General features: G+C 49.9%; 11 protein-coding genes across 11 annotated transcripts; 4 read left to right on the top strand and 7 right to left on the bottom strand.

Annotated features, from left to right (window-relative positions):
* Positions 1-241: 241 nt before the first annotated feature.
* N7487_006735 (mitochondrial 54S ribosomal protein mL41) lies at positions 242-826 on the bottom strand (the record flags this gene model as incomplete). Its single annotated transcript, XM_056874482.1, has 2 exons — positions 242-541; positions 605-826. The coding sequence occupies 2 exons, from the start codon at positions 824-826 to the stop codon at positions 242-244; spliced, it is 522 nt and encodes a 173-aa protein (XP_056732202.1).
* A 267-nt stretch (positions 827-1,093) lies between these two features.
* On the top strand, positions 1,094-4,139 carry N7487_006734 (UTP14 family protein; the record flags this gene model as incomplete). Its single annotated transcript, XM_056874481.1, has 2 exons — positions 1,094-3,784; positions 3,853-4,139. The coding sequence occupies 2 exons, from the start codon at positions 1,094-1,096 to the stop codon at positions 4,033-4,035; spliced, it is 2,874 nt and encodes a 957-aa protein (XP_056732201.1). The 3' UTR covers positions 4,036-4,139.
* A 996-nt stretch (positions 4,140-5,135) lies between these two features.
* On the top strand, positions 5,136-8,150 carry N7487_006733 (glucan endo-1,3-beta-D-glucosidase; the record flags this gene model as incomplete). The annotated part of the gene is made up of 7 exons (XM_056874480.1): positions 5,136-5,336; positions 5,396-5,642; positions 5,696-5,841; positions 5,901-7,625; positions 7,688-7,749; positions 7,815-8,074; positions 8,131-8,150. The coding sequence occupies 7 exons, from the start codon at positions 5,136-5,138 to the stop codon at positions 8,148-8,150; spliced, it is 2,661 nt and encodes an 886-aa protein (XP_056732200.1).
* Positions 8,151-8,595: 445 nt separating this feature from the next.
* N7487_006732 (metallophosphatase domain-containing protein) lies at positions 8,596-9,624 on the bottom strand (the record flags this gene model as incomplete). The annotated part of the gene is made up of 1 exon (XM_056874479.1): positions 8,596-9,624. The coding sequence occupies one exon, from the start codon at positions 9,622-9,624 to the stop codon at positions 8,596-8,598; it is 1,029 nt and encodes a 342-aa protein (XP_056732199.1).
* Positions 9,625-10,111: 487 nt separating this feature from the next.
* On the bottom strand, positions 10,112-10,826 carry N7487_006731 (40S ribosomal protein eS8; the record flags this gene model as incomplete). The annotated part of the gene is made up of 2 exons (XM_056874478.1): positions 10,112-10,640; positions 10,753-10,826. The coding sequence occupies 2 exons, from the start codon at positions 10,824-10,826 to the stop codon at positions 10,112-10,114; spliced, it is 603 nt and encodes a 200-aa protein (XP_056732198.1).
* A 772-nt stretch (positions 10,827-11,598) lies between these two features.
* N7487_006730 (DUF2470 domain-containing protein) lies at positions 11,599-12,237 on the bottom strand (the record flags this gene model as incomplete). Its single annotated transcript, XM_056874477.1, has 1 exon — positions 11,599-12,237. The coding sequence occupies one exon, from the start codon at positions 12,235-12,237 to the stop codon at positions 11,599-11,601; it is 639 nt and encodes a 212-aa protein (XP_056732197.1).
* Positions 12,238-12,898: 661 nt separating this feature from the next.
* On the bottom strand, positions 12,899-13,348 carry N7487_006729 (uncharacterized protein; the record flags this gene model as incomplete). The annotated part of the gene is made up of 1 exon (XM_056874476.1): positions 12,899-13,348. One exon carries the CDS (start codon positions 13,346-13,348, stop codon positions 12,899-12,901), a length of 450 nt encoding a protein of 149 aa, XP_056732196.1.
* Positions 13,349-14,410: 1,062 nt separating this feature from the next.
* On the top strand, positions 14,411-14,731 carry N7487_006728 (uncharacterized protein; the record flags this gene model as incomplete). The annotated part of the gene is made up of 1 exon (XM_056874475.1): positions 14,411-14,731. The coding sequence occupies one exon, from the start codon at positions 14,411-14,413 to the stop codon at positions 14,729-14,731; it is 321 nt and encodes a 106-aa protein (XP_056732195.1).
* Positions 14,732-14,750: 19 nt separating this feature from the next.
* Positions 14,751-15,235, top strand: N7487_006727 (uncharacterized protein; the record flags this gene model as incomplete). The annotated part of the gene is made up of 2 exons (XM_056874474.1): positions 14,751-15,073; positions 15,229-15,235. The coding sequence occupies 2 exons, from the start codon at positions 14,751-14,753 to the stop codon at positions 15,233-15,235; spliced, it is 330 nt and encodes a 109-aa protein (XP_056732194.1).
* An 815-nt stretch (positions 15,236-16,050) lies between these two features.
* On the bottom strand, positions 16,051-19,800 carry N7487_006726 (putative plasma membrane phosphate transporter Pho87; the record flags this gene model as incomplete). Its single annotated transcript, XM_056874473.1, has 5 exons — positions 16,051-16,196; positions 16,259-17,381; positions 17,438-18,635; positions 18,857-19,273; positions 19,763-19,800. 5 exons carry the CDS (start codon positions 19,798-19,800, stop codon positions 16,051-16,053), a joined length of 2,922 nt encoding a protein of 973 aa, XP_056732193.1.
* A 212-nt stretch (positions 19,801-20,012) lies between these two features.
* N7487_006725 (mitochondrial 37S ribosomal protein uS7m) lies at positions 20,013-21,311 on the bottom strand (the record flags this gene model as incomplete). Its single annotated transcript, XM_056874472.1, has 3 exons — positions 20,013-20,432; positions 20,503-20,889; positions 20,979-21,311. 3 exons carry the CDS (start codon positions 21,309-21,311, stop codon positions 20,013-20,015), a joined length of 1,140 nt encoding a protein of 379 aa, XP_056732192.1.
* Between the last annotated feature and the right edge of the window lie 423 nt (positions 21,312-21,734).

The raw sequence follows: 21,734 nt of genomic DNA, 5'->3' as shown, positions 1-21,734 counted from the left end.
TTCCTTCGTGGTCCAAATCAAGTTGATGTTATAGAGACTATAATACATGGGATATATTCAATCAACGGAGAGGTTGATCAATGAAGTTGTTGAGTGATGCCCAGCGAAGGTGGTTGTGGGTGCTTGCTGGGCCGCTGGCATAAAGATTAGGGAGTGCTCTCAAGCGCCTGGGCTGATGCGCACCCAATTCAGTTGAAAACACATAGAATCCCCGCTATGCGGTTTCAGTCTATTGGAATTCTTAGAAAAGGGTCTTGGAGGGCTTGGGCTTGGGCGTCTCGGGCGTTTGGGCCAGCTCTTGGTTCTCAATCTGCACAATCTTCTCAATCTGTGGCGTCGGCTTGGTCTCAATCTTCTTGGTCTTCTCGGTGTAGGGTTGTGCTAGTCGGGCCTCTTCGGCTTCAGCGGTCTCGGCCCACTTCTCCAGATAGTCCTTGCCCTCAAATCCTCTGATCACGGTAATCGTTCGGCCATTTCTCTCAATGTCTTGAACGTAGTTCGATGGTGTCTTGCGCATGTGTTTTGTGATGAAGGGGGCGAGCTATACCCATATTAGCAAATCTGCATTTTGGCTAACTGGTATGAAATGGTTATGAATGCTCACGGTGAATGGTTCCTTCGCAGTCTCAGGGGTGTAACGCCACCCGGGAATTTCGAGCTTTTCCGCAGGCATATACACACGGTGCTTTGTCAGATCAGGCCTGTATGTGCCTCTCTTGTCGAAGTGACCCATGGAGCCGGTCCGGTTTCCCTTGTAGTAGCCACCATTGACCTGCTTGGTGGTCAAGCGCAAACGCACCATCATTGGCTGCGTGGGCTTGAACATTATGGCGACAGTTCTATAGCCTTGAAGTTGGAACAGAAGGGGGATAGAGCGAGTCGAGTTGTCCCGGAGGGAGTTGGGAGACAAAACTCGACGAATGAACGGGTCGCGCTAATCTCCGCGCCGAGAACTTTTTTCCCGGCAGAAAAAAAGTTCAACACCATCTACACCCCTCTTGAAAGCAGCCATCAGATCACTTGGTACTTTTTTAGTACTGATCTGAAGCTTCTTTCTTAGTCAAGAGTTTGATTTCTTGACTTATACGCCACTATGCCTCGCAGCCAGACTCAGAGGCAGGGTCCGAAAGACCGCTCGGCGCAGAAATCAGCGCCGAAGCGGAAAAGCACTCGGTCGCTGAATGCACTGTCTATTGCAGAGAAGACAATTCACACTAGATTGGGTGTTAAACGCAGTCGTCTTGGGGCCTACGATGATGGCACCTTCAACCGCAAGAGAAATACTGGCGGCGATGACGACGAGAACGACGAGGAGGATACCGCCGCCCAATATAAGCGCCGCAGAACTGAGGATACCGGAAGCCTTGATGGTGGCAGCGACAGTGAGGGACACGAATGGACACTCGGACAAGTGAACAGCGATAACGACAGCGAATTGGACAGCGACGAAGCTCTCGGTGAGAGCGACGAAGAGCGATTCGAGGGCTTCACTTTCCGCGCCTCCAAGTCCAAATCTCAGCCGAAGAAAGCGGCACCCAAGCCAAAGAAGCCTACAGAGATCAGCTTGTCTGAGGATGTTGACGAATCGGAGGAAGAATCTGACGGTGAAGACTATGACGAGGACGATGATCTTGGAGAAGACGCCGTTGATCTCGCGACTGCCTGGGATATGAATGTAGCGGCCGAGGAGGAGGAGGCCCGGGAAGCAGCTAAGAAAGCCAAGCGGGCTGCGAAATACGATAGCGACGAGGATTCTGGGTCAGAGGGGGACAGTGAAAGCGATACCAGTGACGATGGGCTTTCTATTTCGGACGACGATGCCGATGCGGATCCGCACGGACTTTCGAAACTACAAGACTTTGTCCAGTCTATGGAGACCGAAAAACCTACGAAACGCACTCAAAAATCACAAGAACAAGGCAAGCACTCGGAGTACGGCTTGACATCCGCCAACAAGTTGACTGTCGCCGATCTCCTACCCTCAATTACGGACTCCCGTCTCAAGAACTCGCTCAAACATATCGACTCCGTTGTCCAGGCATCAAAATCGGGCATTCCTGGCAAGCTAGATGCTCCTCTAGCAAAACGCCAACAAGACCGACTTGACCGAACTGCTGCCTACGAGAAGAGCAAAGAAACTTTGAACCGATGGCTCGAAACTGTCAAAGCCAACCGCAGAGCCGAACACCTCTCCTTCCCGCTACGTGATCCCGATGCTGAGCAGACCCACCGCTTGGAAGCTGCGAAGCCGCAGACAGACCTCGAAAACGTCATCCAGAACATCCTTGAGGAGAGTGGACTGGCTGAGGCTGAAGGCAAGTCAGCCGAGGACCAGATTCAGAGTTTCGAAGAATTACAGGCCCGCAACCTTCCTATCGAGGAGATCCAGGCTCGTCGTGCAGAACTCCGCAAGCGACGTGACCTCCTTTTCCGAGAGGAAGTACGTGCCAAGCGTATCAAGAAGATCAAGAGCAAGTCTTATCGCCGTGTTCACCGCAAAGAGCGTGAGAAGATGGAGCAACAGGAACAAAATGCCCTCATGGAAGCCGGCGTGGATATGGACGACATGGACCAGGAGAAGAACGAGCGTCTGAGAGCCGAGGCTCGCATGGGCTCCAAGCACCGTGAAAGCAAATGGGCCAAGGGCTTGAAACAGACCGGTCGCACTGCCTGGGACGAAGAAGCCCGCAACAGTGCAGCCGACTTGGCCCAAAGAGAGGAGGAGCTACGGAAGAGAATCGAAGGCAAGCGTGTCTCTAATGGAGACGATGACTACTTGGGCTCTTCAAGCTCCGAGTCAGAAGATGAGGACCCTTGGAACGAGGAGGGTTCAGACGTGGAAAGACAAAAAATCCAAAAGAAGCTCAAGGCGCTCGAGGGTGGTGATGATGCTGAGGATGGCGTGAAGGGGCGCCATGCTGACCTTTTCGAAATGAAATTCATGAAAAACGCCGACGCCGCCCGCAAAGAAAAGAACGACGCGGAGCTTCGCCAACTCAACCGTGAACTCCACGGAGAGGAGTCTCTGTCTGAAGCAGAGTCAGAGGTCGGTCGACGAAAGTTTGGTCAATCAAAGAAGCCCGAAGCCAAGTCTGGCGCAAAGCAGTTGCCCAAGAACGAGTTCGAGGAGAAGCTAGATTCCGATGATGAAGCTGCCCAAGCAGCAGGATCAGACGATGATGTTGACATTGTTGTCAACGGTACCACCAAGCACAAGTCAGGAGCATCCGGCAACAAGAAGGTTTCACGATCTTCAGGCGACTCTTCCAATCAGCAAAAGGATATCCCCACAGAGGAGGAGAACCCTTGGTTGATTCAGACCGAACGGACCAATCGTCGCCGAACTGCCCCAGATGCTCAAGAGAGCATTGACATTTCACTCGATGCTGCGCAGCCAGAAGTTGCTCCTGCGAAGAAGCAGAGCAAGAAGCTAAAGAACACCAAGGCAACCCTCGCGAAACAACAATTCGACGAGGATGACAGCGATGATGAGGAGAAGGTGCCTGTCTTGCTTAAGAACCACGACCTCGTGAAGAGAGCCTTTGCCGGCGATGAAGTTGTCCAAGAATTCGAACAAGATAAGATGGACACTGTCCAAGACGAAGGCGACCAGGTCGTGGACAACACACTGATGGGTTGGGGCAGCTGGGCCGGCGAAGGTGTCAGCAAGAGACAGCAGAAGAGGCAAAAGCGAGACCTGACTACTGTGGCGGGTGTGAAGCCCCATCAGCGTAAGGACGCAAAGCTTGATCGGGTCATTATCAACCAGAAGCGAGTGCAGAAGGTAAGCCAAGTCTTGTTCCTACTCCCACTACACCCAAAGACGGACAATTCACTAACTTTTTACTCTAGAACAAGAAGTACATGGCCAGCCAGTTGCCGCATGAGTTTGAGACCAAGCAGCAGTACGAACGGTCCCTGCGGTTGCCCCTGGGCCCCGAGTGGTCTACGAAAGAAACCTTCCAGAGTGGCACCAAGCCTCGTGTCATGATCAAGCAGGGTATCATCAAGCCCATGTCGAAGCCCATGCAATGAATGTAGATATTTTATTTCACTTCACATATGCCATGTTCAATGTCAGCACCTAATGCGACCCATTTTGCGGCGCCTTTTGAATTAAAAGCATTTCATTCTCGCTGTACTTCAGGTTATCCATGTGCCCATGGGCACAATATAGTTCATATAATGTAGTTCATATAACAAACTAACTAGTGCAATGGAATACTTTACACACCCTGCCGCCTCCCAACCATATTTTCACATGGACTTGTGTCATACAAAATTACAACTATCTCCGGTACATATTCTCTGGACAATTCAGATGTCTCGACCTTGGAATGTTAGCGTCGACTTGGGATAAACCATTGGAACATGTCCCATGATTCCATAAAAAGTAACTAAAAAGTATCCATGGATAATCTTATGATTCATATTGAGTCATCCCCGAGTTCTTTTGACAATTTGAATCATTTGAATAGTGATATGTTCATGTTTTGTTCCTGTTCCATCTTGTCCTAGATTCTACTCCACATAGGGCGATCTCTTGGCAAGGTGGTGCCTGGAGTTAAACAACTTCAACTAACTTACAGAGTAGCGATCACATCCATCTCTCAGTTATCACCAATTAACACTAGATAGCTGAATCCCATATAATCCAGTAAGTGGTCGTTGCAGTGATTCCCGCACACATTCCTAGGGGTGGAGAACGCACGCGGACTCGACGTGTTGCCTGTTGCTCCCTACATTGCTGAGCCAGACACGATATCCAACTCACGTCATTCCCCTTGGCTAAAGGCTGTGCGCTGCTAATATCTATGAAAGATCGACAGCCTGTGGAATCTATCTGCGGTCCATTCACAACAAACCAACCCGTGTGTTGTCCCAATCTGGACCTGCGTGTTTGAGCTCCGAGGGGGTATAGTCCGTCTCCTGGAATCCAAAGCTACTTATTTGTAAGTTTGCTTTCCTCTGAATTCATTTGTCTCCTTTGCCAGTTTCACTTTGCCTTTTGGACCCCTCCGAAGTCGTCTACCCTCGAATAATTCATATCCCATTGGATTGAATTGAGGAATAGTACACGGACTTTCTACAACTTCCGCGTGTTCAACACTCCTGGCGAGACTTGGCTTTTCACCATGGATTCACGCTTGAAATGGAAGGCTACAGCCTTGCTAACTTGGGTTCTAGCCACGGACATCGCCTCCTGTCTCCCGCATGTGGGAAATGAGCTAGAAACTACTCTGCAAACCACAGCTACCGCGTCTGCAGTTGCCCATGAGACTCAATATCCGCCTTCAAACAGTGAACATAGGCTGCTAGTTCCTGAGTCTCACCCAGTACGTCTCAGAGGAATGTGCTACATGGTATATGGCATTGTACTGACATTTTGGACTAGGTGTATCGAGTAGCTTTGGAACTGGACGGCCATTCATCGCAACAGCCTTTCCCGCATTTTGACGTTGTCCGATTCGTTGACGGCTTGGAAGATCTGTTGGGCGGCGGTCATAATACTACTGCACCGGCACCGGCGGCGACTCAAGCAACAACTTCGGCACAACAGCCTAAACACTCAGCGCCAATTCCTCAAACTGGATCTGTGACAGACTCACAACAAGCCAAACCAAGCACTACTGTAGCGCACGGTATGATTGAACATGAAATATTGACACTTTATCCATATTCTAATGTTCAGTAGGGCCCGTCGACACAGTTTCTTCGCCCCCAGTTGCATCAGGCAATCCTAAACCAATGCACGGCCAAGATATCTTCCAGCCAGTTGCGACTGGTCCTGTTCCTGCTAATATCAAGTCTCGAAATGATCACCCTGTGCAGAACAAGAACGTAAGATACTCCCCAATGCGAGCAAAATACAGATGAAACATTCTAACGTTGTGAACTAGGCCAATACCACCGACCCAATTGCGACAAATAAGTTCTATGCCGGCCTTTTCCTGGGCACTCAGACTAATGCTACCTTCACTCAGCCCTACTCGCTGGGGTGGTCAAAGGGAGCCGGCTCCCTGAAGAGCTGGGGTATGGGTATCTCCCATGTCCAGGCTCACATGCTCGCATACGGGCCTACGAACGACAAGATCCCCGGGAAACCAGTGCAGTACTACATCAACCCAGTCGGCCTTCAACATCTGATTTTCTCTGCAACCGAACTTGACAAGTCTTCTGTCATGAGCGTCGAACAGCCAAAGGCTTTCTCGGCCCACGCTGTGATCAAGCGCTCCCCAGGTTCAGCTCAGCAGATTACCTTCCCCGTTGTGCAAGGCATGGGCTACACAACAGCTGTGTACAATGACCTGCAGCCCCTGCTTGAAAGTGGTGTTTTCTTCCGCAAGGTTGTCAGCGCCGGTTCGCCTAGGCCCGGCATTTTCAAGTACCAGGTTTTCCTTGAGGATGACACAGACTGGCTTGTCTACGCTACTCCGGCTGATGGCCAGGATCCGAAGTTCAAACTAGTCTCAAAGACTGATCTCCGCGGTCCCGAGGGCTTTTCTGGTACCATCCAAGTGGCGAAGAACCCCGCTGGCAAGTCTGGCGAAAAGTTCTATGATAATTCGTCTGGTGTCTACCCGGTAGCCGGAGAGATCTCTGGCTCTGTGACAGATGATGTGGGCAGCTACACGCTCTCATGGACCAAGGCTGGAAAAGATGTCAAGGATACACCTCTGATCATGTTCGCCCTACCCCATCACGTCCACTCCTTCGACAATGCCACCCAGGGCCGTATCACCGATATTCACCTCCGCACCACAACAAAGGGTAACTCTACCGCTGTGATCGGAGAAAGCTGGACTATGGTCGAGCAAAACCTTCCCATCGATATCGGATTCGCCCCGTGGTCAACTACTCAAGGCAGTGTTCACGAGCTCTCCGCCACAGCCCAGCACGCCATTATCCAGGCTGCTCCCCACGAGCTCAAGCAGAACATCTCAGAGCAGACAGGTCTCAACAGCATGTACTACAGCGGCAAGGCATTGAGCAAGTTCGCCATGCTAGTGTACACTGTCAACCAGCTCGGCAACAACGTCGATCTAGCAACAGACGCCTTCCAACAGCTCAAGAAATCCTTCGATCTATTCGTCCAGAACCAGCAACAATACCCACTCGCCTACGACACCGTCTGGAAAGGCGTTGTCTCGACCGCCGGCTACGACGGCGACCTGAACCAGGATTTCGGAAACACCGCGTACAACGACCACCACTTCCACTACGGCTACTTCATCCAAACAGCCGCCATCATCGGCTCTCTCGATCCCAGCTGGCTAGCCGCTAACAAAGACTGGGTTAACATGCTCGTTCGTGATGCTGGTAACCCTGTTGAAGATGACCCGCACTTCCCATTCTCGCGCTCGTTCGATTGGTATAACGGCCACTCGTGGGCGAAGGGTTTGTTCGAGTCCTACGATGGAAAGGACCAGGAGTCAACCTCGGAAGATACTATGTTCGCGTATGCGATCAAGATGTGGGGACAGACGACCGGCGATGCTAGCATGGAAGCTCGTGGCAATGTCATGCTCGGCATCCTGGGTCGGTCGCTCAATAACTACTTCTTGATGGAGGATGACAATGTCAACCAGCCGGCGAACTTTACTGCAAACAAAGTAACTGGAATTGTAAGTACCCACTGTCTCCATTCATGTTTAACCCAAACTCGAGACTAACAGATCCAAAACAGCTCTTCGAGAACAAGGTAGATCACACTACTTACTTCGGTGCCAACCTCGAATTTATCCAAGGGTATGTATACTACACAACCATCCTGTTATTGTTTCACTCTGAACTATTGCTAACAAACCCCATAGTATCCACATGCTACCGCTGATGCCACACAGCCCCTTCACACGCCGGAAGGAGTTCGTGCACCAGGAATGGCAGGCTATGTTCGCTGAAAATGCCTCGACCCCGGCTTCCAAGGTCGAGGGTGGATGGAGGGGTGTGCTCTACGCCAATCTAGCCCTCGTCGATCCCAAAGCGTCGTGGGAATTCTTTACACAGCCGAACTTCGACTACAGCTGGATTGATGGTGGCGCTTCGCGTACTTGGTACCTGGCGTTTGCTGCTGGTGAGTCTCTTGCGTCTAGAGTATGATGTCTTTCTGGAAGCTAACGAATATTCTAGGTCTTGGTGGTGCTCCTTAAGGGGGGATTCAGGAGCTATTTCTTAGGGATATGGGGTTTCGGGTTAATTTGCTTATGTTTATTTCTTTTGGCCTTATGATTTGGTTTTTATTTGTTTCTGTTTCTGTTTTTGTCCTGTTTCTCGGGTGGTCCTACTGTGGTGGTTCAGAGGGTTTTCTTCGTAGCTATTTCTTGTGCTGTACTGCGTGTATATAGAACTGAATGACAATGATTAGATAGGTATTATTACTCTCTCAATCATATAACTTGGGCTGACTTTTCTTGTTCGTAAAAGTAATTTTTCTTTGATACTTCTTGTGTGCATACATTTTCGTCCTAACCCTTGGTAGATATATATCTGGATACAACCCAGTCAGTCTCTCTATCTCCCCCTCTTATTTTCCAAGTACCAGCACTAACCTCCTACTATAGTCCAGTAATTTATTTACAGTCACCGAATAATGATCTATCTCTCAGAAACAGGAAGCTCCAAATCCACCACCCACGGCGCATTCCTCGCCTGATAATTAACCGTCATAATACTCCCATTAACAAAAAGCGTCTCCTCCCCAACCCGCAGCGGTCGCTCCGCCTCAGCACTAACATCATAGAACGCACCCCGATTTTCCAGCATCTCCTCCGCATCCGTCGGCACATCTTCAAGCTTAACACCACCACCGCCGCCCTCATCATCCCACACCCCACGCTGCGCGCCCCACCCTTCATGAATATGACCGAAGAGATGTAGTCGCGGCTTTGCGCGCCGCGCTGCACGGAGGAGATGTTCACATCCAACATTCATATCAGGCGGGACCTGATCCAGGACTCCGGCAGGCGGGCCGTGGGTTAGGAGGATGTCGATGGCCGGGTAATCCGGGATTGGATTTTGAGGTTGTGTTTGTGCATCGGGAGCGGGGTTATATCTATCTTGATCGCGGGTGTATGGGAAAGCCCAGTTATAGAATTCCGGTTGGTATGGGGAAGCGTAGAGGGTGAATGTTGCGCCCGTTGAGAGTGTGAAGGAATGGATTCCTTCTTCTAGATATATGATTCCTGCATTTCGGGCGGCATCGCTCGTCCAGAGTGACTTTATGGAGCGGACGTAGGCTTTTAGGGAATCTGTGTTTGGATTGTCGGTTGAGGAGGTGCGTAGGGTTGTTTGGAGGTTATCGTCTGAGAGCAGGATGGATTCTTTGCCTAGTTTCTCTGGGCGTTTGTGGCGTTTGTACCCGAAGGTTGTGAAGTATTCTTCGTCTAGGGTTATGTCGTGGTTTCCTGCTATTACGAGCTTGAGTTCTGCGTCGGCGTCGGTGAGCATGGCGATCATTGCTTCGTGCTCGACGCGGTACCCCACTTTCGTGAGGTCGCCGGCGTGGAGGAGGATGTTTGCTTTTGGGAGGGGGTAGCGATAGGCATTGTCTGTTTTTTGAGGTGGGTGTGGAGAGGCTGTATGTGTGTCTGATATCATGCAGATGCGGGTTTTGATGGTCGTCATGTTGGTTGTTTGGTTGTTTGAGAGAAGATTGGGCTGCGGGGGAGAGATGGATAAGCATCGAGCTCGGGCCCAGGAGGGACCCCCGGAGATTGTCCTCTTTCCTATACCTCCCTTCTATGTTTCAAGTATCTACATTTGATAAAAGGTGCACTGATGAGTTTTAGAAAAGAATAAATTAAAACATCAATCTATGTACACAGTACTTGTATGTTGATCACCTGTACCTAAGTCCAAGGACATCACATCGCAGATTCTCGACAAGATACTATACCAATGTGTCACGATACTCGACAGTTGTATACTCACTACACATGCTCACTACACAAGGAATGCCAACTATCAACGAAGAGATGAAACTAGGAACAATTCCCATGGATTTGACGGCTCAGAGCTCTACAGACAAATTGCATCCTGTGGATGCTCTGATCATGACATAGCTGAAACTCCGATCCACCCGTTGCAACAACCGAATATTTTATTTTTTCGTTTACTTGCGGATAGCCTTCTGGTAGAAAGCAAGCTCCTCACCCTCCAGAATGTAACCGTCACAGCGGCCGGACTGGCCGGGGCGCGAGGCGACAACGGCGAAGAGACGACCGGACTCGAACTGGCGCTCGATAGCAGACTCAGTCTTACCGGAGTCGGCGAAGCGGGCAGCCTGCTTCTTGGCGACGGAGGCGGACTTCTTGTCCTCGGTAGCCTCGGTCTTTTGCTGGCGTCTACGGCCGATGGGCTGACCGTAGTGGGCCTCGTACCACTGACGGAAGGGGGCAGCGTCAATCTGGACAACGGCCGACTTGGTCAGGGTGTTTGTGCGGACCAGCTCGTTGTTGGAGGGGTGGAAGGACACTCCAATGACACGGGTCTTGCGGGAGATACCCTCGGAGCCCCACGAGAAGTTACCGGAGTCGAGACGGAGACCACGGAACTTCTGGTTACCACCACGGGTGCGGACAAGGTGGATGCGCTTGGTGCCAATACGGGTGTTGGCGGGCTGACGACCCTTCTCGAAGGCTCTGTAGAACAAAGACATGTAAGAATCTGTAACTGGTATATCGAATCCTCTTTTTTTCTTTTCCTCCAAATGAAAGAAATATTCGACCTCATGCTGGGTTGATAGAATCGTACCTCTTCTTGCGGTAGTGAGAGCGCTTGGCACCGGTGGCGCTGCGCTTGTGGCGAGAATCCCGAGAAATACCCATGTTTGCGATTGATGGAGGGGTCTAAGTCGACGGACACAAGTTAGATGTTGTTGATTTGTGGACCTTTAACAAGTTTTTCTTTTTTTTAAAAATTCCTTTCAATCCTTCTGTTTCGTCGCGAGCGCCGTACAAAATCAATCTTCCAATATCGAACAGTTGGGCGACAGTAGTTGCGGAGTGGTTGGATGACCGTTGAAAGCGAGACAGGATCGAAAGTTGAATGTGGAGGAATTGAATACCGATGATCGAAATTGATGGGCGCAGCGAGCGAAACAGAATTTTTCGAAAGAAACCTTGCAGGAGTTGAGATAGCCGGATAACTCACCTCTAAATGTGCAGCCCTTCACCAGAAACACAGATTAGTTGTCGTAGGGTTGTCGTGGGAGTTTGAGGTCGTGGAGTCGCTGAATTTCGCAGGGCGCACTGTGTCGCTCGCTTGTGTAGTGCCCTAACCGACACTAGGCCAGATTGGGATTAGTGGCCCCAGTCACTGGATCGGTCACTGGATCAGTCAGGTGATGTATAGTGGCTGACTCAGTATATAGTCACGTGCTACAAACTGTAATTCATGATCTGGACCTTAGGAAGGAGCCATCAACTCCAATCTAACCATTTTCAAGCCATTTACATACTAACGTTGTACAGCATTGAATCTTCAATTTTGTCAATTCCCAGTTATCCTGGCAATCCCAAAATCCATATAAATACAAATGAGCGACTTTCTCCGCTAGTGATTGCACATGTCACCATTGACTGCCCATGCTACTACCCTCTACTGGCTCTTTCCGTTCTTCGCCTTCTGCTCCTTCACAAACTGCTTAATGCGTGCGAACGAACCATACCCCTCAACGAAACACGATGCAACCCACTTCCACCACAAACCCGACAGAACAGGCACATTCAGTGGTTTCAATTGAGTCACAACCAGCGCGATGGTCTCAATGATATGAATAGCCACGACAAGCGGCTGGGTAATGCAGATAAGACGCGGAAACCAGGGCACACGCTGGAGCCCCAAGTACTCGTAGAGATCGGAACCGGGTTGCAGGTTGCTGCGCAGGAAGCAGGTGACGTAGAACAACAAACACAGCACAAAGATCACGGCATGGATGCCGCGCGGGGCACGGTACTCTGTAAGTGTGATTTCGCTGCGGCCTAGACGCTTTAGACTCTCCTTGTGCATGGCGACCATTCGGCTGCGTGCCTCGGAGTAATTCTTCATCGGGGGTTCGATGGGGACGCTGTAGCGGGTACCGTGAGCGGTGATGATCAGGTTCGAGGTGCTGAGTTCTTCCAGATGGGCGTCTTTGGCCTGGGTGGATGTGATACCGCAGTAAGCTTGTAGGAATAGTCCGAGAGAGTCTTGGTGATCGGCGTTCATGTGCTTGATGATGAAGTCTTTGGACGACATAGTGGCGGTTGTATTGGGTGAGAGAGATGTGTACAGTGTCAATTGGATTGGGAGAAAGAAGTGAGACAATTGGAAAATGAACTGAGTACAGAATAATACCAAGTAACGATGTACAATGTAAGAGGGGAGTTGGTAACACAGCGGGTCGAAAATCAGCGCCAAGACCCCGGCCTCGGCTTCACAGTTCCCGCCATGACACTTTTACGCTCATCACACCACACTAATACACTACTACACCATTACATTTCTGTACTATTGCTTCTGCCCTGTTACTTCCGCACTGCTACTTCTGCACTGCTGCAAGAAAATGAATTCAACTCCATTCGAGTGATTGCCCAAGGAATATACATAGCAGTATACACTCCGGTGTATTGCATCCCCTTGGCCCTGCACGCCGACCAGGAAAACCATTGCAGAAAAAGAAAAAGATCCCGAACAAATGGAAACATGGCTCTATGAAAAGCATCGAAGCAATTGAAGCATTGAAAACAGGATCACTCGTAACGACGTCGGATCTTCGTGACATTGGCAATGGAACCAGAATGGGTAATTGGGTGATCAAGCCCTGTTGTTGATAGAAAGCGATCAACTCCTAATTCGGTCTTTGAGCAGACATTCTTCACGGGGTCTGGGGGGAGGGATTGCATGCCTCAGTTATTACTTACATGAGAGCTAGGGTGAGGTCACCGTGGATGCGTGCCTTGAGCTCGACCTCGATTTCCAGATTCAGTTCCAATCTTAACTTCATGCCTTCCTCATCCAGCATTGACTTTTCCTCCTTGTGAAGGACATCCATGCCTCCGTTGGGCCTGAAGTCTGAATTTTCATTTGAGTAGGGCTGCACGGCTTCATCGTCATCGGAGTATTCGTACTCGTCATACTCTGATCCGTCCGTGTATTCGTCATCATCGTATTGTTGAACGGGTTGTTTCTGTTTCTGTAGGGGTTTCTTCTGGAGCTGTTTTCCCTTTTGGGTCTTGGTTTGTGGTACTTCCTCCTCATACTCCTCGTCGGTATAGTCATCGGCGCTGTCATAGTCTTCACCGTCGGAGAGGTCCTCTTGGATGGGGAGCTTCTTGGGTTGTTGTTTGGTCTTTTCAACGGTCGCCATGATGGATGTGATGGATGAGATGGGACTAGATTATGGAGTATAGAATATAGAGGTAGAATGAAGATGATTTCAAAAAAGAAAAAGATATATAAAAAAAAGTAGAAGGATATCCTTAACATAAACCAAAAAGGAAAGAAAGGGACGATATGATATGATACAACGTGGAAGGGCAAATGGCACAGACATCATATCAACGGACATGACGTTGGAGGCTGTTCCTCTCCAACTTCTCTCCCACTTCTCTCCAACCTGCACCGTCATTGTCAGACAACATCTGGCTAGACCTGTCACAATGGCCGTGTCCACAGTGAAAACTCCACGGCAAATATCCGGAAACCCTCTAAGTGGCCAATTGTATACCCGCCTGATTCCATCCCAATCCGTGGAAACAACAGACTCGTGGCCTGAACCAATGGAACAAAAACCAGGAACAAGAAAAAAAAGTGCCCGGTGAATATCATTGGCTTATTTTTTTCTCTGACTCTTTTTTTAACTATGAAGACCTTGACGTTGAGTGTCGTCATATCATTTCCGAGGCCTTACGTCTACTTAATCTATTTCGTCTATTTCAGTGGAGATCGTCAATGCACCAAATTCACCGATATTCCCTCTGATTGGCGCATGAATCTCGGTGGCCACTATTATTTTCCGACGTTATACAACCTTTTGCTCCATACTCTCCACGTCTTGATCCTTGTCCGAGACGTCATACCTTTTCCATAGGATTTCCCCAGCCCGTCATGCAGTACCCATTGACTTACATGTACCGAGAGAGGGTCTTGGCCCAACATCTGGTACTTATGGATCCCAAAACCACATCATTCCAATCTGACGTCGGAGGCGGTTAGATTTTATTTACGAGGCCCGGTTTTATCCAAGCCTAGTGGCTCCTCTGATGATATAAACGGGTTAGACAATCTACATCATTACACTATACGCACGATTACATAGTACTTCATTTATCCCGTTTCTGACGCATTGTCCTTCCATATCTCATTCTCGAATTCAATTCATATTCCCCTCATTTCCCCCCCTTAACAACCTTCTTCTTTTATTTCCAACATGTCCGATCAAGAACAACCTCCCACCCCTACTCCCGACTCAACAAACACAACCCCAAACAAACCAAAACGTGCCCCTCCCAAGCTAGGCAAGAAATCTCCCGCCAAGCAAGAACAAACCCCTCCATCCTCGGAACAAGACCAGGACAAACAACCCGAAGAACCCGTCAAACAACAAGAACCAGACTCAGAACCTGAGCCAGAGCCAGAACAACAAGAAGAGGAAGAAGAAGCCGAGCCCGAACCCGAACCAGAACCCCAACCCAAGCCCGAACGTCGTCGTCGCAGACCCTCGTCCCCGCCCCCAAGAATCAGATACTGAGTCCATCGCCCGCAGCGAAATGGAACCAGAGCCCAGACCCCAGCGTCGCGTCCGTCGCCAACGCCAGCCCCAACAACAAAACGGCAGTCCGCTCGGTGGACTTCCGGGCGTTGGTGGCGTCGACCAGGCCGGCCAGCTCGTGCAGAACACAGCCGGGAATGCCCTGAACGGGGTGACTGGTAGTGCGGGCAAGGCCGTTGGCGGGATCCTCGGTGGCGGAGAGAAAAAAGAGGAAGAAGATGGTGGTCGGGATGAGCAGCTTCGTTTACGGTTGGACTTGAATCTGGATATTGAGGTTCAACTTAAGGCGAAGATTCATGGTGATTTGACGATTGGTTTGCTGTGAGTGTTTCCCCTTTTCTTTCTTTCTTTCTTTTTTCTTCTACATATTCCTGTGCACCGTCACATCTAAACCCTAACCTTTCTTCTTCCTTCCCCGTGGCTCTAACTTGACTCGACTATTACTGTTGGTGCATTTTCACTGACTGACGATCTAGTAATTAATCTTGTCGCTCAGAAAATAGAAAAGAGTATATTATCTCATTTCTATATCTGCTTGTCCTATTTCATCTCGATGAACACCCGGGACCTGTTGTACGGGTGTATCGGGTGTGTCTACGGATACCTTCAATGACTTGTTTATGGGTTATGTTACGGTGATGCACGATGCATGGGTTGATTTCTTTTTTTACTTTATTATTCGTTTTTCATGTCTATTTCCTTTTTTTTTGGTCTTTCTTGTCTGCAGCGAGGTCATCTCCCTAGATCTAGCTTCGACTGTGGTGTCTTTGCGGTGTACAGTACCTTTAGCCTTTAGTCCTATAAAGTATCTGGGTCTGGAGAATTGGGATAATGAACTAGGCTTTGGTGTTATTATTTTCTCTTCATTATGATACATAGATTAAAAGAAGTATCTACATAGTAAAGAGGAGATTCCCCATACCTAGCAACGAACAATATCGGACATCATCCAGGCGTCCATATTTCTTGAAAAAGGGAAGTCGGACAGGTGTAATTACTCTCATACCTGATTAAAGCCATTAGAAAGACATGTGCATTAAGACACTCTGGACGACCCATCTATGTGCAATACAATCCCAACAAAAAGCCAGACAGAACGAAGCGAAGAAATTTAAATACAATGAATCCAAATAACATTAACAAAAGAAGAAAAGAATAGGTAGTATACCCAAACCATATAAGTTCTCCTCCCTTTGTTTATGCCGAGTATATAAACCGATCTAACCAATAAAAAACTACAAATTGCAGACAGCAAACTCTTTCAAAAGGGTCACGAGACCATCCCACCATACCATACTCTACAATCCCGCAACATACATCAGCCCATATCCAAGTGTGACAACTACCACAAAGGACATGAGACTGGCTGGGATGCCGCGGGTGAGGAAATGGCGGACTTGGAGGTAGCGCTGGCCTGTCTGGGGTACTTCGGTCATGATAGCAGCTAAGAGGAACAAGTTAGCGGGGAGCTCAATACAAGTGAAGCGAAGGAAGAGAAGGACATACTCATATTAGGGAATCCACTTGTGGGCAAACCCATCGCAACAGAGCACATCAATGCACTGGCCATGACCAACAAGTTAGGGTGAGGGTTCTCCATGCTAACGCCGATCTGGCGGACAAGGGGCAGGATGATAAGGGCGGCGACGGTGTGCGAGATGAAAGTGGCCATGACAAGGATGAGAGAACAGAAGACCAAGAGGACGCTGTACAGACTGAGGTTCTCGACGCGGGCGGTGATTCCCAGTGCGATTGTGTGCAGCAAGCCGGATGAGGTGACCGCCTTGCCGAGACACAGACCACCGGCGGCGAGGATGATGATTGTCCAGAGGAAGTTGTTGAAGTCCTCTTTGTTGAGGATACCGGTTCCGAAGAAGAGGACGAGAGGGATGATAGCGATAACGCCCATATCGCCGAAGATGTGTTCGAGTTGGTGGCTGGCGCACCAGAGGACGATCGTCAAGAGGGTGACGATGCTGATGAAGGACTGCATGCCGGTCCAGCGGTCCTTGACAGGGCGGATAGGTATGACGGTTGCGTTGCGGCCCGGACGGAATGTCACCAGCAGCAGAACCCAGATGAGGAGAATGGAGATGATACAGACGGGCAGTGCGATGAAGAACCATGTACCCCAGCTGATGTTCGGTTCCATGTTCTGCAAAGCAATGATGTTCTGGGGAGAGGCAATCGGGGACGCTGCACCACCGACATTGGCGGCTAATGCGATACCCAACACGAGTGCCTTGGCGAAGTCCGACTCGGGAGGCATGTTGCGCAGCAAAGGCTGGATGATCGAGTAGCAGAGCACGGGAGACGCAACATTACTGATCCACATGCTCAGGAACATGCTCACAAACATGTTGGTCAACAGCATCACAGATGGCTTCGATCCAGCTTTGCTTAGCACGAACATGGCCATGCGTCGTGCGATATCGTACTTGGACAGCGCTGCTGCAATTGAGAAACCACCTAGGAGCAGCATAATGACAGGAGTCCACATCGCCGCGAACACCTTGCCGACTGATTCCTTGGGTCCCAACCGCACAGGAACCTCATCGTCTGACCGCATGATACCTAGAGTCACGACCAGGAATGGGATAAGAAGCGAAGTGACAAACAGGGGAATAGCCTATTACTCAATGTTAGCATTTAATGTGGGCGAAAGAAACAAATGATATCTCATACCTCAGTAGCCCACAAGATACTGACGAGGACCAACATAGCCAAGCAATTCTGCTCCTCGGGAGTCTCCATCACGTTCACGGAAAGCATTGCGCCGAAGAGAGCGATACTAAATACCAGCGTACCAAAGCTCAAGCTGCAGAGCCACGACGGGAACTGGAACCGACCAAGCGGTGTTGACATCTCCTGTGTGCGGATCTCATTCTTGTCGCCCTGGCGCCTTGCAGTGGCCGGGTCCTCATCGCCGCCCAGAAGGGTCTGGCGAATACCAACATTGGCGGCCTGCGCACGACGTTCGATCTCGATCATCTCACGCCAAACAGTGTTTCGCTCCCAGACAACATGCTCACGCAGATGTAGACGCAACTCGCGTCTAGCAAATTGTCTGTTGTTCTTTGTAACGATACTCGCATACACACACTCGACATTCTCGATATGCCGATCGAGTTCAGCCATGGTGCTGTCAGTGAAAGGAGGCGCGGGGTGGACAACAGAGGCTAGGTAGTCTCGACGCAGACTGCGGTCCAAGGTCTTGTCATACTTCTTCAGAGCTTTGGCGAAACCAGTCTTGTTCAGTTCGATGAAAGAGCGCAGTTCACAAAGCGAGACGTAGCATTCGATCAGGCGCTTCTTCAACGATACACCGGTGTTGTAAAGAGCGAGGAAATCCTCGTCGTTGAGATGCGACTCGTGCGGTTCACGGGTAGTCGACTGTCCAAAGTAGGTAGAGTCTACCATATCACCGTACTGGTCATCTGTAGCAGACTCGCCATCGGTCGACTGCAACACTCTCCGACGCTGTGGGAGGGTCGTCGGGGACCGGTCGTCGTCACTATCACCACCTTCTTCGTCATCCGCCAGCGAGTCATTGCTCACAGCACTAGACCGCCGACGCGAGATCGAGGTATTACCGTTGCGGCGGGAGCTTGCCTTGATGATTGTCTCGCTGACGGGGTCCATATTGACACCGTCCGTCTCGGAGAGATATACATCGGCATCTTTAATGAGCTCATCCGCGAGTTCAAAAATCTCCGCTTCCTTCTTCTTATAGAAGGAGCAGATCTTATCCATCTCAACATCAAGAGCCCGTTTAAAGACCGCATCCGGGTTACTCGGTTCAGCACCGAGGAGTGGAGCGGACTCTACATCTGTAGTAGCCGGTCCCTCAATGCGATTGAACTGTTTCTCAAGGGTATAGATCCTAGTCAAGATGCAACGTCAGCACCCATTTAAACAATTATCCGACCCGACGCATCGATCCTGTGCAATGTGACACCAATCTAGATCCCTGAATCTGCAGGTATACACACACACACACACACACACACACACACACACACACACACACACACACACACACACACAATCACAATCACAATCATATCCACCGAGCCCACGAACCAAACGAAACCGACAACTTACAATTTCTTCAAATTGCTGTACGCAATGTAATTCGAGCTCCAATCGGGCACAGCATTAAACTGAATACTATGCGAGAACTTCATCTTGGCTTTGGATTCAGGATCGACGTTCCCGTGCGATGCGTTATGAGCGCGACGTCGGAGAGCCTCAGCCCAGAACCGAAGACGAGAGCCCTGAGGCTGGTCAAACTCTAATGTCTTCTCCTGCGATTCCCCAACTGTATCAAGATCCGCAAGCGGGTACGAGTTGGCGGAGGGGTCTAACCGTCCAGCGCTTTCTTGATATCGGTCTGAGCGAGCGGGGCCAGATGCGCTTGTGGGAGCTGGGTGGGAGGTAGGGTTGTACTCGACAAGTTCAATGGAATCGGAGTGCGAGGTAGGAGCCACCGTCGAGGGAGGGGGCCGGAGGGTAGTCGGCCTAGGTCATCCAAAGAGTAGAGACAGATGCAAGACCGAGGGGCACGTAGGAGGGGACTCTATCGTGGGTGGGGGCGCGAAGAGGGTCGAGAAGTCCGGGTCAGCTGGAGCTTGGGGTTGCACTAGGCGATGGTCAAGTCGGCAATGATAGAATGGGGCGCTTCACTGGTCGGGTTTGTATTGTGTATTTGGTTGGAATCTACTCCGACACTGTAGACAAGTAAAATATTGAATGTATTGACGTTTCTTTTTTTTTTCTCCGACTCCAAGAACAAGTTGCGCTTCGAGCTAAGCTGTATATTAGGTAAGCATGCTGCTTGGCGGGGGCCTATCAGACAATGTTCTATACAAAGCACTGGGAGAGCCGTCACGGAGAACAAAATAGGGTTAATTTATAGAAGCAATTAATATGCAGGATGTGCAAGTAAGTTTGATTCAGGGCAGTGGTCCTCCAATAATAGAAAATGTAACACTGGGGAGTAAGTCAGACCTATTATGGGCAACCTTGGAATGATATCGAGAGATCATATGCCACATTAAAAACTCCGTGGCATATGTCAAATTACAAAGATTAACATTGTGTAGTACCTGTCTCGAAGAATGCAATAAGTCCATGAAGAATAAAAGTCAAATTTTTTTTTTGACCAGACTATATAAATGTACATATGCAGAAGTGCTCAGAGATACAAGACAAACCCCAAAACCCAGATAGAAGAAATACAAGCCGATAAAAGGCTAATTTAGCGACGAACGTTAGTATTCAAGTTCGCACGACCAGAGATACCAATCTTGTGCTGTTGGTCCCTCTTCTCCCAGACACCGCTACGACCCTCAGCGACGGCCACCACCTCAGCCGCAACACGGTTCGCAAACAGCGCATCACGTCGCTTATCCGATGCATCAAGAATCCACTTGATAGCAGTACGGCGGCGCTGGCGCAGAGTCAACGGGTGGGGGATCTGCACGGCAGTACCACCACCGGCAATACCCTTCTGCTGACGGATTCGGAAGAGAGGCGCCACGGAGTCGACGACGAGAGTGAGGTAGAGAACGGGGTCGAGGGGGAGCTGGGAAGCAGGGGGAGCTCCGAGAAGACGGCGACGAGGGTTAATCTGGGGAGGAGAGGAGGTGCGGAGATGATCCAGAACGAGGGACATGTTCTAATATTCAATTAGTTAATTTTCTCAACCACACCCACACCAATCATAAATGGGAAAAAAAAGATCGTACCTTCTGCGCCTTGGTCAATTTCCCACTCTCCATCATCATCTTAGTGAACTGATCCTGCATGGTATCGTAGCGCTTGCGGAAGTTCAACGTCTTCAGGTCCTCGGGGACAGCAGGCGGATCGAACTTAAGCCCAGGGTTCTCCTCAAGAGCCTGACCTTGCACCTGCTCAATCATGCTAGCAAGAGCAGCAGCAGCCTCATCACTAGCACCCTTGAGTCCAGACACATTGGGAATAAGGTTAGCCTCGTTGTTAGGCTCAGTGCCCTGCAGATCGTTCATGAGGCTCCGAGCGGAAGTCGAGAACGAGCGCGAGCCACCAGACTTCTTCAATGCGTCCCGCATAACCTTGGGCATGTGCTTCAAGGCGTCCTTATCGCGACTGAGGATCTATTCCACGGAACACAGTTAACAACCCTATCCAGCGATTCGGCCTCGCGGCACTTCAGCAAGCCGTTATCTTAGGAGTTCTGGCTCACCTCCTCAACAGGCGACCCCTGATCCAACTCCGGAGTAGAAGGAATACCATCACAGCGCTTTTCCTTATCCATAATTCGGGAGATCTCGTTGGCCTCCTCGGTGACATCGGGCAGCTGGTCGACAGTCGGGAAAGTCTGCTGGTCAGGCTGGGGCTCGACCTTCTTTGAGCCATCGCGCGAGGAGTTCCATCGGCACTGAATGGGTAGTGACTGGACGGCGCGGAATCGGACGGGGCTGGCGATGCTCCGGGGGGAGGAGAGTGCGGGAGTGGTGGATTGGCGCAGGGCCGAGACGGCCTTGTTGGCCGTGAAGAGGTTGAGTCGAGGTGCCATTTTTGCGGTTGTGTGAATTGGCCCCTGTGCAATTATTGAACCGGGGTCGTGATTAATCGGCCTGTTTTGGGAAGTTTGCGGTCTCGAGCAAATTTCCGGGATGGCTGAGTCAGCGCCAAGGATTTCGATGTGAGGTCATGAAATGTACAGCTGATGGAAACAGGATTGAAGGGTCATGGATGTAGGTGGATAATTAGTCTGAATTATGATGAAAGGGGTAAAATAAGCTTCGATTTGTCTGCCCAATGCAATGTGTTAAAAAGAATCCATTTTCTGTTGATTCCAAGTCGTTTTTAGTATGAATATATTTCCACAATATAAGACGTCAATATATAATTTCATCAAGAACTCCGCTTTTCACAATACTATTTTTTAACAAGTTTTCAAGAAACTTATAGAGATATACCCGCACATACAATTTTT

Source organism: Penicillium crustosum (genome assembly GCF_028827405.1).
Source record: "Penicillium crustosum strain IBT 35664 chromosome Unknown utg000002l_segment0_segment0, whole genome shotgun sequence".
In the NCBI taxonomy this organism is placed as follows: domain Eukaryota; kingdom Fungi; phylum Ascomycota; class Eurotiomycetes; order Eurotiales; family Aspergillaceae; genus Penicillium; species Penicillium crustosum.
This window is presented reverse-complemented; position numbering and strand designations above follow the sequence as displayed.